The following is a 14607-nucleotide window of genomic DNA, read 5'->3' on the forward strand; positions in this document are numbered from 1 at the left end:
GATGACTGCTCTGCTTCGCTTGAAGAAGCTTCACTAGATGAACTTAAACTTTCTAACCTTTCATGGCGCTTCTTGCCCTAGATCCCTCGGATCCTCTAGGGCTTTGGTCCTCCTTGGCTCTTCTTCCTCCTTGTTTGTTCATAGACACCACGAGCCAATGGAGCACCTCTTCGACACGGCCTATTCTCTCATTGGCAGCAGCATTTTGAGCCTCTAAGGTTGCTTCCGAGGCTTCAATCCGCTCCCTATGAGTTGGTTGTCTTTCGGCCATGATCTTCTTCTTCTTCTTCACGTCAATGACTTCCTCTTCCTTGGGTTGGATGCACTCTCAATGAAAGCACTAATAATGGAAGCCCTCAAACAATGGATGCTGAGTGATATGTTGATGGTGTGTTGGATGGCTAGATTCACCAAAGTGTTGGACGAATGCCCATGGTAGGATGACTGGTTGGGGCTTGATGGCGTGATGGATGGATGGGATTAATGGACCACCTCAGGGCAGCACCAAAAATCAAAGAATGGCGGTGAAATTTGGAGATAGGACTAGCTCAAGCTAGCACCTATTTCCATGGGTCGGTTTAGAGCTAATGCCCATAATTTTTCATTCATTCAAAAGATCCTTTCAAATTACATGAGAGGCTTATTTATAGGACCCCCTAAGGATCTCATCCATCTCTTCAAACGAAAGACAATTCAAACTCAAATTTCGAATTCAAAACAACTCTAAAGCCTAAAGATCCTCTTTCTTTTAAGGGATGACCAAGTTAACCTCCAAGCCCATGCACATGTCTTTAAATTCAAATAGCTCATCCGCATGCCTTTTAATTTAAATTCAAATAGCTGATTGCTCCCCCTAAGATTTAGGAAGCCACATGCCATGCTCCTCCTCATGTGCCATGCCACCTTGTTGATTCATCAAGCCTTGCATGCCTTTTTTTCAATTTAGGCTCACACCTAATTGCAATTGGTCCATGCAAGCCTCTTTCCAAACCTTGTACACGACCAATCACCACTTGATTTGCCTTCCTACCTTCGGCTCGCTTTGCTTTCCTTACTGCATTTCTTATGGTCTTCCTCATGTCTTCATCACGGGGCCAAGGACGACTTGGCTTCCCTCTTGAGGTCGGCTCAGCTGGAATTGGATGACTTCACGTCGGAGTAGGACGATCCATTTTACCTCCCGTCAGATGTGAATGTTGAGATGCACACTTAACAAATAATAATAGTTATTCAACCCATTTGTTTATCTTTTTGCTGCCAAAAATTCATTTGAATACTCGAATTAAATCAATTTCTGAAAAAATAAAATGAATATTTATGAAAAGTCTGTAGATGATATAACCTTCAAATTTTGCATTTCCAATCTAGTTATTATATTTTAATCAAGGAATGATTCATTCAAATGAAAAGGAAGAACAGCTAATCCAAATTTTTATTCTCAAACCAAATGTAGACAATATAAGGATGGAAAGGGGAATCTTTTCTTAGAAAAAAAGATAAAAAGGAGCAGGAGCTTTACAAATCTTTACTTCATTTTTATGGAAAGCTTTATAACTTCTTTAAATTTCAAGTGGATAATAACGGGACAGCAGTCTCATATGTGAAGGTGGGATGCAAATCAGACCTTTGTTTACTATATTTTGCGGATCGAGGGATGGGTCGTGTCGGATCTCACTCAAAATTTATACACGTCAGACGATGACTTTGCCCCTGTCGGGGTTCGGTCCCCTACCCACCTTATCGTGCACCGGCGGCCAATGTTCTCGAGGTTCCTGTCCTCCCCTACTGCTCCTTCCTGCTATCGGCGATCTAAACCCTAGCCTTCCAATCGAGAGGCTCCCAAGTTTTCTCAAGGGCTTATGGGTGCCGCGCATTCTTCGAGCTCCTCTACCTCGGACGGGAGTAGCGTTGGGAGTCCCGTGGTCTTGAACGTTTATGATCTCACCCCGATGAACAATTACATGGTTTGGTTTGGTATTGGAATCTTCCATTCGGGAATTGAAGGTAAGAGATACTGTTTTGAAGATAAATTGAACGAATTAGTGCGAAAGTTCGGCTCTTTATAGCAAATGTGTCGATATTTTTGCTTCCAATTATGGGTTTTGGCACTTTTTGGTGAATTCCGTGGAATTTCTGTTCATGAGAACATGAAAATTTGATATTCCTTTTTTTGTATTCCATGTTTCTTTTTAATTTTTCTCAGAAAAAAAAAAGTCTGATTAGTGTTTTGGTAGTTATATTGATAAAAAGGGTGATATGGATAAATTAGTTTTATGATTCACAGGCTGAGTTTTCCTCAAATTATTGTGCTAGAAGGATTATACTGATGTGGAGTTAGATCTGGATAAAGTTCGAGTGTCAAGGTTGGAAGATGGAGCTTTGGTCAGGATTAAACGTGCTGACTAACCAGTTGATTGCAAAAGCTTAAGCTGTCAGGCTTGACACTACTTGTAGTTGCCCCAATTCCAAAATTAGTTAGAATAGGTCGTTTGAAAGTGGACGCTTCTTGTGATTATGCATTGGCCCTTGTCATTCTTCTTGTGGGGATCCATGCTCTATAATGAGTTTGAACTGAACTCTGCTTTGTATACCAGAAGTTATTATTCTTCCTCCTCCATTCAGTGTCTCTCCATGTCTAGTGGAATTTTGGGAGATTGCTCCTTGGTTGTATAGATTACCATTGCCAATAAGCTGGACCTCTCTACCTGCCAACTGGACTCACAGGTTTGATTCCTCTTGTGTCTACACGTAGCTGCAATTTCGACGCCAATCTTTAGAGAGTTGAAATTAGGTTAGTAGCTGATCATGGTTTTTTTTTTTGTGTGTGTGTTGAAAAAAAGAAGCGCAAAGTGGGAGAGAAGAGATAAAGTGGGTGGATGATCGATCCTTGCATTATATGGATGAATTAAATATCTAAAAGGGTCCTATGCAGAATTTTTCTTTATTTGTTCAAGATTGAAAAAGAATAACATATATTTGTGATTGACTAATTCTGAAAACTTTCAAACAACCCTGTGATCCTGGGACCAAAGGGAAAGATACTCTGGCTGCCCTTGCACCTAAGATCAGTTCATGATACACTAACATGAGCAAGAGATTCTTTGCATTGCTATGTATTGACAGATGCAACTTGCTTCTGAATGTTGACAAGTAGCCTCTGTGTTATTGTTGAAAACAGGAAGTTCTGGGTCCAGTTTCATCGTACCTGCAAATGCAAGGGATCACTTTAGACCATATGATCAATATGAACTAACAAGACATGAACATATATATTCGATGGCTAGTACTTGGGATCCTCAGTGACCCAACTTCAGGGTTTATAGTGAAAACGTTAGTCTTGGTAGCCTGGCAGTTCCTTTGTTTAAAACAAAGAGCTGTGTAGTGCTTGCTTCAATTTTGATGTAAGGATTGTTGGTGGGCAGCTGCAAGTGCTGCACGATTGATGCATGCTCAGGCTGACCTTATTCTCGTGGATTTTGATTATAGTGGTTTCTCGTGTTATCGGTCATTACCATAAGAAAGACTCAGATCTTTTTCGTGCGTTTTTTGGCCATTGTGACCTAACATTTAACTATTTAAGTTCCTTGGGTGGAGCTTCCAGCAGTTTGTGAATAGTCTGCACTTCAACAGTTCACATTTTATAAAAGCATCTCTCCTTGAGCTCTGTAGTCATATCATTGAAAAACAAGTTATTTTAGTTGATGGTGATAGTAGTGATTATGCATGTGGTTTCATGTTATTTATGAGAGTTATATATGTTTGTAATATCCATAAATGTGATTTTAACAGTACATGGTTTGGAGTATGGGTTTGGAGCCCATGATTACCCAACAAGTGGAGTGTTTGAGGTGGAACCAAGGAGCTGCCCAGGTTTTGTCTACAGATGCTCGATTCTACTGGGTCATGTAAACATGAGTCTCCCGGAATTTCGGGCATTCCTGGAAGATATTGCTGAAGATTACCATGGTGATACTTATCAAGTCATCTCCAAAAACTGCAATCACTTTACAGATGATATTTGCTTGAGATTGACAGGAAGACCAATTCCTGGATGGGTTAACCGGCTTGCACATCTTGGTAAGGACATGTTTACCCATAAATGTGTAAGTTTTCATCTCTATACTCCCAGCCCCATTCATGTTCTCTGTATTTCCATTCTTAGTGGCTGCATTTCATCTTTTTGTGTTTTTTTGCATCCAACTATCAAGTCTCCAGCTATCAAGCAAGCATTATTCAGGGGAAGATAGATTAGATACAACTGGCTTTTGTGATTGAAAGAACATGGATATATTCTGCAAATGCTGTCACAAAGCCCTCAATTTAGATTTTGTGTTGATTCACACATTTGGATGGATGTAGTTATGTGCGGTAAGCAAAATAATTTTGAATAATTGGAGTGATGTGCTATGAAAGGTGTCATGAATAATTATAATGAAGAAGATCGTGACGAAATTGACATTTCTATAGATATGAAAAGTATAATGAATAAGTACGTGGCATACCGTACCGTAGTGGTTCGGTATCAGTATATGGTATAGAGGGTATACTGACACTCGGTATGCCAAACTGGCTCCGCACCATACCGTACCGATATAATAATAGCGTGGCACTGGTATGAGGTTCAGTATCAAGACGGCGTACCTTGAATATAATAGTATCAATTGGTGTGGGTTTTGAATGCAACAACCTAATTTATTTTGCAGGTGTCATGTGCAGTTGTCTACTCCCTGAAAGCTTCCGACAACCAGCAGTTAAACAGCTACATGAGTACCGTAGTTTGTCGGGTGAGTTGAGGAACTCCACCCTCGAACACACACACACACACACACACACACACATATTCATTTCGTAGGAATTTGATGAGTATATTTTCAACCAAAGGGAAAAGTTACGGAGACAAATTTGGGCTGATGTTTCTTTTTCTCCCATCTCAACTCCTTTCTTTGTTATACTCATAACCAGAAGACGGTCCTGGATCATTTTGGACGATCGCATCCCATGATCCAGCAGAAAGTGATGACATAGATCAAGAAAAGGAACTTCTCTCAACACCTTCTGCCGCAGAGCTGGCTTTTACAAAGGTTGTTCAAAGGTGATATACAACATTCACCAGCTCTCTGAAACCAGCAGCGGTCACCATATTCTTCAGTGTGAATGCGTGATACTTTTGTACCAATATTGACCAAGCTTTCTGAGGTCAAATATATACGGAAAGTGATGTTTATTTTATTCAATTGTAGCTTCCACTCATGTTTCTGTTTTTTTTTTTTTTTGGTTCGCCCCCCTTGTGGGGGTGCATGTGTTTCCAGAGTCATTTTTAAACGTCATGCATTATGTTGATGGAGAGATGCAACTTTGTCCCTGTTCGCGTATACGGTATATCTACTGCTGAGCTTAGCGCCACCAGAAAACCTTCTAAAATTCCTTTTGATTTAGAATGCGGAGTTGAATTTTGCGTGTTATCATGGAACGTGAACAATAAATAAGATGTAATGCTGAATGATACAAGCGAATATCAATCGATGGATGACTGGATTGCTAACTGTTGCTTTTATTGTGTGCAGCTGACCAACTCGAATTCTACAGCCGATGGATTCATGTTTTGATTTAATCTATTTGGTATCACAACAATAATGGTAAAACATTTTCTTGCCTTCGATTCATGTTTTGACTAGCTTACAAATATATGGAGATGACTCCAATGGCAAAGAGACTCCTCTCCACATGATATAACTGTTGCTTTCATTTACAAGTGGTGAGTGGTGATGCCCCTGGATTCCAGGCATCTCAGGTATATATAGTGAATCCAACTGGCCAGCCTTCAGGTTGGCCGGCAAACCGCAGGCCATGGTTTAGAGTGGTGAGAGCTGTGCGATGGGTGATCCAAATATACGATGATGGCATCCCCTTTCCCATCGCTGATTTTTATTTTCCTTTTTTTTTAACACCCCCCCGACCCTCCCCCAAAAAATAAATAAATAAGCTTATGATTCAATTCCATGGGTGTTCTGGTTCTCTCAGCATTGCACCTTTAAGCATGACAAAGCAGGACAACGAAATCAGTTCATAGCTAGAAAAGAGATGATCCGCTTTACATCTCATGTCTGAGGATAAAAATAATATATCTTCACCTACTCATGTTTTACCTTGGGTGATTAGAAGTGCTGATCCAAATTCTCCTAATTTCAGATTGCATAGAGAGGCTAACAATACCATACTACTAATTTGAAACCAGTAAGATTGCTGAAGACCTCGACTCTTCATTCAATTCTGCCATGATTCGAGCGAATAAGCATCCGGCGGCAATAGGACCCATTGGAAATAATGCCTGAAAAAAAACAATACGTTATTCAGAGAGCATGGTAAAGCCATGACTGGGGGCGGAGAGAGAGAGACCTACGAATATGGGCTGCCATGTGCAAGGTGCTCGGTGACCTACGTTAGGGCCAGTTTGGTGCACTGCAGGTACAGCTGTAGATATGCCTGCGTTTCTACGTGGCCGCAACTGGACCACAGTCTGTAGGGCTCTTGCAAGTCGGCCCGATTTGCCGCAGCTTAACATGCCACAAAATCAACTAAGGCTGTAAATCAGCAGAGTTGACCCATGATCTGACCCAGCCCAACCCATTTAGACCCAATCCGATCCATTGTAAAGGACCTTCCGGGTCAGATTCTAAGATTGGACCTATTTTATTTTTCGAGTTAGATCTAGATTTACTAAATTCTAACTCGACCCGATTTGACCCGATCTGTTTGATTTTTAGGGCAATTTTGGGTTTCCAACTCTACAATCCAACACAACCCATCTCAAACCTGGTAAACCATTAGGGCCTGTAGGTTGCAAGGGTGGTTAAGAGTCTTTAAGTCTAACTCTCTAATCTCCCGACCCGTCCGACCATCTGCGACCATGACCATTCCCAAATCAACAAATCCCCATCAGTCATCGCTCTCTCCTAGACCGTGACTATTCCTCCTAAACCATCGGCCATCAATCATCAGCCGTCCGCGACCGTGACTCTTCCTCCCAAACCACAATCGCAGTCTCGTAGATTCGCCAATTCTCCTTGCCCATCGATCTTCCCTTTAGGTCGTGCAAAACTTTAGATTCTGCAACGAATCAGTCTCTTCAATGTCCGGCGACTTTGGTGCACTTTGTCCCAACTCTCGAGGTACCTCCTCCTCCGAAACTTTAGAACTGCAGCTTGCCCTAGATCTCCTCGATCCTCCCTTCTTTCTCTAAATATTACTCCGGCGACTTTGATTTTTTGCTTATGTTTTTTTGCTTGTTCTATTTTTGTTGTTTTCCATTGTTCTTTGATTCAGATTGGTGCAAGTTGTTTTCTTTGGTATTGTTTTTTTTTCAAAAATTAACTAAAAGAATGCATATCTCCCCCACCGACTGGTCATTGCTCCTGAAGTTTCAGCTTTTATATTTGTCATGTCCCACTCCAAAATCCTTGCATTGGATTCATTGAAGCTCAACTGTGTGTCATTCTTCTGTTATTTCAACTGTAATTAACTGCTGTACCATCTTTCTGCATGTCTGAAACTTCAGTCTAGAACTTGGCGAATAGGTTGAGACAATTATTTTGCAAATTAAACAGTACGTTGGAGTTCATAGAAAATTACTTGGTGGATATAGGGACCGTAGACCATGTGGATCCACTTGAACGCATAATAACTAAAGTGCAATTCGTTATCCATAAGAGAAAAATAAAGGAGCTCTGCATCTTTGGAGACACCCGATAAAATTGGAACGATATAGACCCTGCTACATTGTTATCGGCAAAACAGCTATAACAACAGACTTTATTTGCCTAGTTCTGCATGGGCTGCACTTATTTGGATTGAATTAGTGACTGCTAAAATGGCTGTTGTTTGCCAATATAACAGGAAACAACTGTCAATAATAGTGTTTTTTGCCCATTACTGCTCAATGATTTTTTTTTTCTGCAGCTTGTATCAAGATTTGAGTGTAAAAACATTATTAAATTAAGTGGAATGGATCAAATATTGAATAACAATTGTTATTCAAGCTCACGTTATTAAAATATGACATAATAGTTTTTTTTAAAAGCTTTGTCTATACTATTTTGCTGGTCCTGAAACCTTGACCTCATTGTCTGATGTGTATGAGGACTGTGATTCAAGAAAATGGACGATTAGTAGAATTGGTGGCACAGCTTTGTGATGCCTTTCTTGTAAGGAGTATTTCTTAGTCTTGCCAATCTGAATGGGATTTGCTTCTTGGATTTAAAGAATGCGCAGATGTTGTACATAGGCTATATTGTTGAGACTCTAGAGAATACTACAATGGTTTGCCAAAGTTGTTTCACTGAATGGTTTTTATTGCAGATGCCATATATCCAGATCAGGGAAAGCAATTGAACATTCAATGCTGATTTCAGTGGCAAGTGGAATGTAAGATTTGATTTATAATCCTACTAAATTTGAATGTTTGACAAGATAATAGAGGAAACAATTTGTTTAGTATGGGTGATGACATCCATATCTTAACCAATTTTGCACCATATCTTAAATTAGTTTGTAATAGCATCAAGGATGCTTAGGTGCTTTCACTCGGTCCCAATCCGGACCCAACTTAGACCCGAATGACCCATTGTGTCAGAAATTTTAGCCTTGGATCCGATCTGACTTTCGATTGGATTGGATCTAAATCCAACATAAGAACCCGAACAAGAAACTAAATTAGATTCGGGTCACTCATAACCCAGTCCGATCCAACCCATTTGCGCCTTTAAAATCAACCACCCCCTGCCCTTAACGACTCCCTCAGACTTCACAACTCATCCATACACCCCTCCCCCTGCAACCCCTCCTATTCTGCCCTGCTTCATCTCAATCTCCTCCGCCCCCTGCCATGCCCCTCACTGGTGATGAACCTGTAATCCAGCGATCCTCTCCTCTACCTCTACCCCGACCATCACCCAGCCCTGCCTCCCGTTGGCACCGGACCCATCCTCCCCCACCAATCCTCTCCTCCTCCGCCCTACTTGGCCTCTACCCCCTCTCACACCCAACCCACCCCTCGTCGGCACAGACTGTTCCTCTCCCACTACTTTCTCTCTCCCGTGCCCGTCTTTCCCCTCATCGGCACCTAATCCATCCTCTTCCAGCACTTTCCTCCTCCTCTCTCTCTCTCTCTTTCTGTTGCTCTGCCCTCGGGGCTAGTACCCTATAAGTGAACTGCTTGCAACTCATGCTGCGTTGCAGTCAGGATAGATGTGACTGAGGCTATCATACTGTGTTTTAGTTCAGCCACTATACCAAGTGAGTGGAAACGTACCTTCATAACTCTCATTCCGAAAAAGCAGGATGCCACGAAGCCGAGCCATTATCGCCCCATTAGCCTCTACACCACCCTCTACAAGTTCATAGCCAAAATCCTGGGGAGGAGAGTGAGAGGGGTACTGGATAAGTTGATTAGTCCTGAGCATGGGGCCTTCATTAGGGGCTGGTGTATTTCTGATAATATAATGATAGCCCAAGAGTTTGTGTGATCTCAGGCAGGCCTCACGTAGGCGGGGGTTGATGGGTATCAAATTGGATATGGAGAGGGCATATGATAGACTGGATTGGCACTTTGTGGCACATTCCTTGGAGACATTTGGGTTTCATCACCAGTGGATTAGATGGGTGCTGAGTTGCATCAAGGATCCCTCCTTTGCTATCTTGGTGAACAGCATGCCTACGAGATTCTTCGAGTCCTCAATGGGTCTGCGGCAGGGCTGCCGCTATCACCTTTGCTATTTATTCTTTGCTCGGATGCTCTATCCCGAGCTCTCCGATGTGCCGTTGAGACCCACGAGCTGAAGCCCTACACACCGAGGGCAGGTAGCTTCCAGGTTTCCCACTCATTGTTTACTGATGATTGTTTCTTGATGGCTCATGCGAGTAGGAGGTCGGCACAGACACTCCCGAGGATACTTGTTGAGTACTGCAGTGCATCCAGGCAGTGGGTCAATTTGGCCAAATCGGCTATTTCCTACAGCCTGAAGATCGATGCTCAGGTGAAGGCTGCCATCTCGGAGATTTTGGGGATTCATGAGCAGGATGGCACCATGCGGTATCTGGGGGTTTCCATCACCGGTCGGTGATTGCGCAGGGTAGATTGCTCCAGGGTGGAACTGAGCTTCCGACAGAGATTGGAGGGGTGGCAGGCGAGCACCCTGTCCATGATGGGCAAGATTACCTTGGTCAGGTCAGTATTAAGCTCTATACCCTTGTACATGCTTTTGAGTACCATGGTTCCGATTGCTTATCTAAGGCAATTGGAGCAACTGATTCGGAGATTTGTTTGGGGTGGGCTAGCACGCGGGGGGGGGGGGGGGGGGGGTGTACTCACCTACTTGCTTGGAAGGTTCTCTACCAGCTGATGAGCAGCGGGGGACTAGGCATTCATTCCCTTATCACTCGGCGGGAGGCATTGGCATCGAGGCATGTGGTTAGATTCCTTTTGGAGCTGGATGGGCTTTGGAGCAGGCTGATGAGAGCAAAGTATGGGGAGCAGTGTGTCGGAGACTCATTCAGACCAGGACGTCAGTGCTTCTACATTTGGAGTGTAATGTATATTCGAGCTCCTCAGGTTCTTCCTTGCATCTCTTGGGTGGTGGGTGATGGTCGCAGTATTGATGTTGTCGATGATAGATGGTTGGCCGGATTGTCGCTATCTAGATGGCCCACCATGTTTGACCCGGGTGCGACGGCCGGGAGTAGAGTGAGCGACCTATTGGCTTCGGAAGAGCCCAGATGGGATGCTGATCGAATCCATCTCCTCTTCGGCGACGACCTAGCTGAAAGGTTGTTGGCCACACCTCTACCCCTCGAGGGACAGTAGACAGGAGGGTATGAAGCTTGACTGGGAGGGTGAGAGTTACAGTCAGTGATCTTCGGGAGATAGTGGACCCAGGATCTGCCCGACGGCTAGAGGGCCGCTGGATTTGGCGGCTATGTGTCCATCCACGTGTGGCTCTATTTCTGTGGAAGGTGGCATGTGGCATTCTACCGACCAGAGGGATCTTGGCTAGAAAGGGGGTCCTAGTACCAGTTAACTGTGAGGGATGCCCGAGGGAGGAGGAGACCATCAGTCACATTTTGTTTACGTACCCGTGGGTGCTTCAGGTTTGGGGTCTCATATCGACCCACCGGCAGACATTCACCTCTATTGAGACCTTTCTGAGTTAGTTGAGGGACTCAGTTCGGAGACTTGACACAGCAAATAGGAGAGTAGTATGGGCTTATGTAGCATATCGCATCTAGCTGGACAGGAATGCGAGGATCTTCGAGGGTAGAGGTTTTTATCCGAGATCAGTGGTTGATAGTGTCACGCCCCGAATTCGGATCATGACACGGCCGTGCTATTGCAAACCTTTGCCCGCAATAACACGCAGCCACTTAAAAACTTCAAATGTTTCATCAATAGAAGATTGATTACAAGCATCTAAAAATAGCAACATTTAATGTGTCATTTCCTTTTCCCCATAACCCTGAAGCATGTCACGCTCCTTGTTCCTAGCATCTCCTATTCATCTGTAAGAACATAAATAAATGGGTATGAGCTATAAAGCTCAGTAAGTAACCATGCATAATCTTATCTGATCAAGCATAATATTTTTCATGCTAGTGCATTAATTTAAGAAACTAATAGTTGTAACAAAGTAAGATTTCATATAACAAACCAGTCATAAAACTATGCATGTCCATTTATGCAACTTCATAAATATGGCTATGCATCATAAAATTTTTGTCATTATCCCATGCTTTGAAATCCGTACTCATCATTATTCATGCTTTGAAATCCGTACTCATCATTATTCATGCTTTGAAATTCATGCTCATCATTATTCATGCTTTGAAATCCGTACTTATCATTATTCATACTTTGAAATTCGTGCTCTCAGATGATAGTGCAGCTATGGTCACTATTATTACCCGTGACAGGGCCATAATCTTTACCAACTATTATTTTCCGTTGGCAGGGTCTAAGCCAAGCTATTATAACTCGTTGGCGAGGGCCGTATGCCGAGCTACTGTAACCCGCTGGCGAGGGCCATAATCTTTGCCAACTATTGTTCCCCATTGGCAGGGTCTAAACCAAGCTACTATAACCCGCTGGCGAGGGCCGTATGTCAAGCTACTGTAACCCGCTGGCGAGGGCCATAATCTTTGCCAACTATTGTTCCCCGTTGGCAGGGTCTAAATCAAGCTACTATAACCCGCTGGCGAGGGCCGTATGCCGAGCTACTGTAACCCACTGGCGGGGGTCGTGCATAGCGATCTGAGAGTTCTTAAAAACATATCATGCTTTTCATAAATCTTTTCTCATCGGTACATTGGAAAGTGAGTAATGGCATCTTGCTGAATAAAATTCATGATCATGCTGAAAACTTTATTTTTCTTTCCATGCATCTTTCTACCTCATCATAATAATGTGTAAATAATATAATAATCATGATGGATGCTATTTATCCAAAATCATGCAATCATTTGCTAATACATGTTGGATCCTAATTTTGTGAAAATATAAATAATCATATACAATTTTATAATCAAATAGTCACAAGTATTTGATAAAACATAAGATTATATCCGGATTACTTATATTTTCCACAATTCATATACACAATTCCAATTCTATAAATAATACTTTTTCATCATATAAAACGTGATACATGATCTATAATAAGATTAAGACATGTTACTTACATAATTCGCCCACCAACCTTGGGTTTGAGTGCCAATTCTTCAATTACCTAGCAACATCATTAAATTACTTTTAATTATGCATTCGACTTCATTTAATCACTATCTTTCTTAATTACCCAGCTTACAAACTCAATTTCATTCTTAGGTCTCTATCCTGGTTCAATTTCCAATTTAGGTCTGTTCAATTTTCTCCATTTGGGTTTGACCCAATGTCTGATTTTGGTCTAACAATTTTTCTGGTTCAGGTCAGACCCAAGTTTGGTTCAGGTCTGGGTCACTTTCTGGTTCGAGTTTGACCCTATTGCTCCTGGGTTCAGGTCAGGGCCCTTTTGCATTCAAGCCCAAAGTTTAATTGGGTGCTGGATCAGGCCCTTGGCCTGATTCACTCACTGGCCCATTCGTATTCAGGGCCAGAAACACAATTAGTTAATTCACAATTTTAAACCTTATCAGATCTAATTAATTAAAAAACAAAAGATCTTGCCCATATTCAATTTGACCCTTCTATTAAGGTTTGGGCTCCTTAGGTCCGGTCTAATCTCAAGCCCTCATAATTACAATTATTTTGAGGCCATCCCAAGGCCCATTAAGGCATTTTCCTTCATATTAACGGTTCCCTAATTTAGTAATTAGAACATTTAGGCCCTAAATTCAATAGCCCAATTTCCCATCTCAGTGGGATCATGACCCAGATGACCCACTCCTCCAAACTTCAAACCCGATTACTGGGCCCATGAAAACCCCTTTCCCTCTTTCATTTTCTTTTTCTTTTCTTTCTTCTTTTTCCTTTTTCTTTCTTCTCCTCCCGAACCTTCTCTTCCTTTCTTTCTTCTTCCCTCCCCGAGCTCCTCTTCCTCTTCTACTCTTCCCCCATGAAACCCGGAGGCAAGCTCGGACGGTGCTCGGAAGGCATTCGGGAGGAGGCCGGCTCGAGATCGGTGGCGTTGCAGCCAACCGATGGCACCGGCGGCGGCCGTGGTTCCACCTGCAGCAGCCACGGCCCAACCGAGGTTCTCCTCCTCTACTTCCGGCGGAAGAGATGGAGCCCGACCACCTGCCGTGGAGCGACAGAACCGGCCAAAGCAGGTGGCATACGCCGACACCTGCGGTCGGCCCGGCGGTGTCACGACGGCCGAAACAGGAAGATCCCCCTTCGGCTCGTCTGCTCCGACCATCTCCGGTCCAGTTCCAGCCGGCTCCACCCATGGAAACCGGACCTATACGAGCCAAGGATCCCTCCCATGAATCGAGAGGTAGGTTCATCTTTGAATTTTAGATCTAGGGTTTTAATGGGGAGAAAACTACCGTCGGGGGAAGGAGGAGGATCCCCGGCCAATGTCGGATCACAGCCGATCATTGGTTAGATCCTTCTCCTTCCTTCTCTTCATCTTCTCCCTACCCTTCTTCCTCTGTAAATCAACCCTAACTAATTTAAATCTAGGCCAACAGTAGGTAAACTGTTAATGAAAAGCAAGGGGATTAAGGGATTACCTAGCTCCGATGAGCTGTGAAGGATTCCGGCGAGCTCCTCTGTTTGCTCCGGCGGCACCACGAGGTGGCGAGCTGGAAATCCTTCCTCCTCCGGCACCACAGCTCCCGGTCCGACTCCTTGCACAGAGGAAGAAGAACGAGGAAAGTGAGAAGATGATCAATGGAGTCCCCCTCAGCGGACTCCAGGGCTTTTATAAGCCTTCGTCCGCCTCGAAGGGGTGGGGGATCGCGGCTGTTAGGCAGTTTTAACTGCCTTAACAGCTGCGGTTCTCCACCGCCTTAATCCCAAAATCACCAGATGGACCGCCGACTTCGGTCCATCTAGTCCGGGGTTTACAGATAGGGCTTTTGCACATGTAGCCGAACTGGTGAGTGCTGCTGCAGACATTT

General features: G+C 43.4%; 1 protein-coding gene across 2 annotated transcripts; it reads left to right on the forward strand.

The window, feature by feature from the left end:
• The first annotated feature begins 1701 nt into the window (after positions 1-1701).
• On the forward strand, positions 1702-5346 carry LOC103714335 (deSI-like protein At4g17486). Of its 2 annotated transcripts, none has more exons than XM_008801542.6 (4): positions 1702-2004; positions 3790-4103; positions 4704-4784; positions 4963-5346. In XM_008801542.6, exons 1-4 carry the CDS (start codon positions 1860-1862, stop codon positions 5023-5025), a joined length of 603 nt encoding a protein of 200 aa, XP_008799764.1. In that variant the 5' UTR covers positions 1702-1859; the 3' UTR covers positions 5026-5346. The 2 variants fall into 2 exon arrangements, with proteins under 2 accessions (XP_008799764.1, XP_008799763.1); XM_008801541.6 differs by having other exon boundaries at positions 1704-2004; positions 3790-4077.
• Positions 5347-14607: the final 9261 nt, after the last annotated feature.

The sequence above is a fragment of the Phoenix dactylifera genome, chromosome 1, assembly GCF_051530095.1.
Source record: "Phoenix dactylifera cultivar Ajwa chromosome 1, Ajwa_hap1_PhDact_Kaust_v1.1, whole genome shotgun sequence".
Taxonomy (NCBI): Eukaryota; Viridiplantae; Streptophyta; class Magnoliopsida; order Arecales; family Arecaceae; genus Phoenix; species Phoenix dactylifera.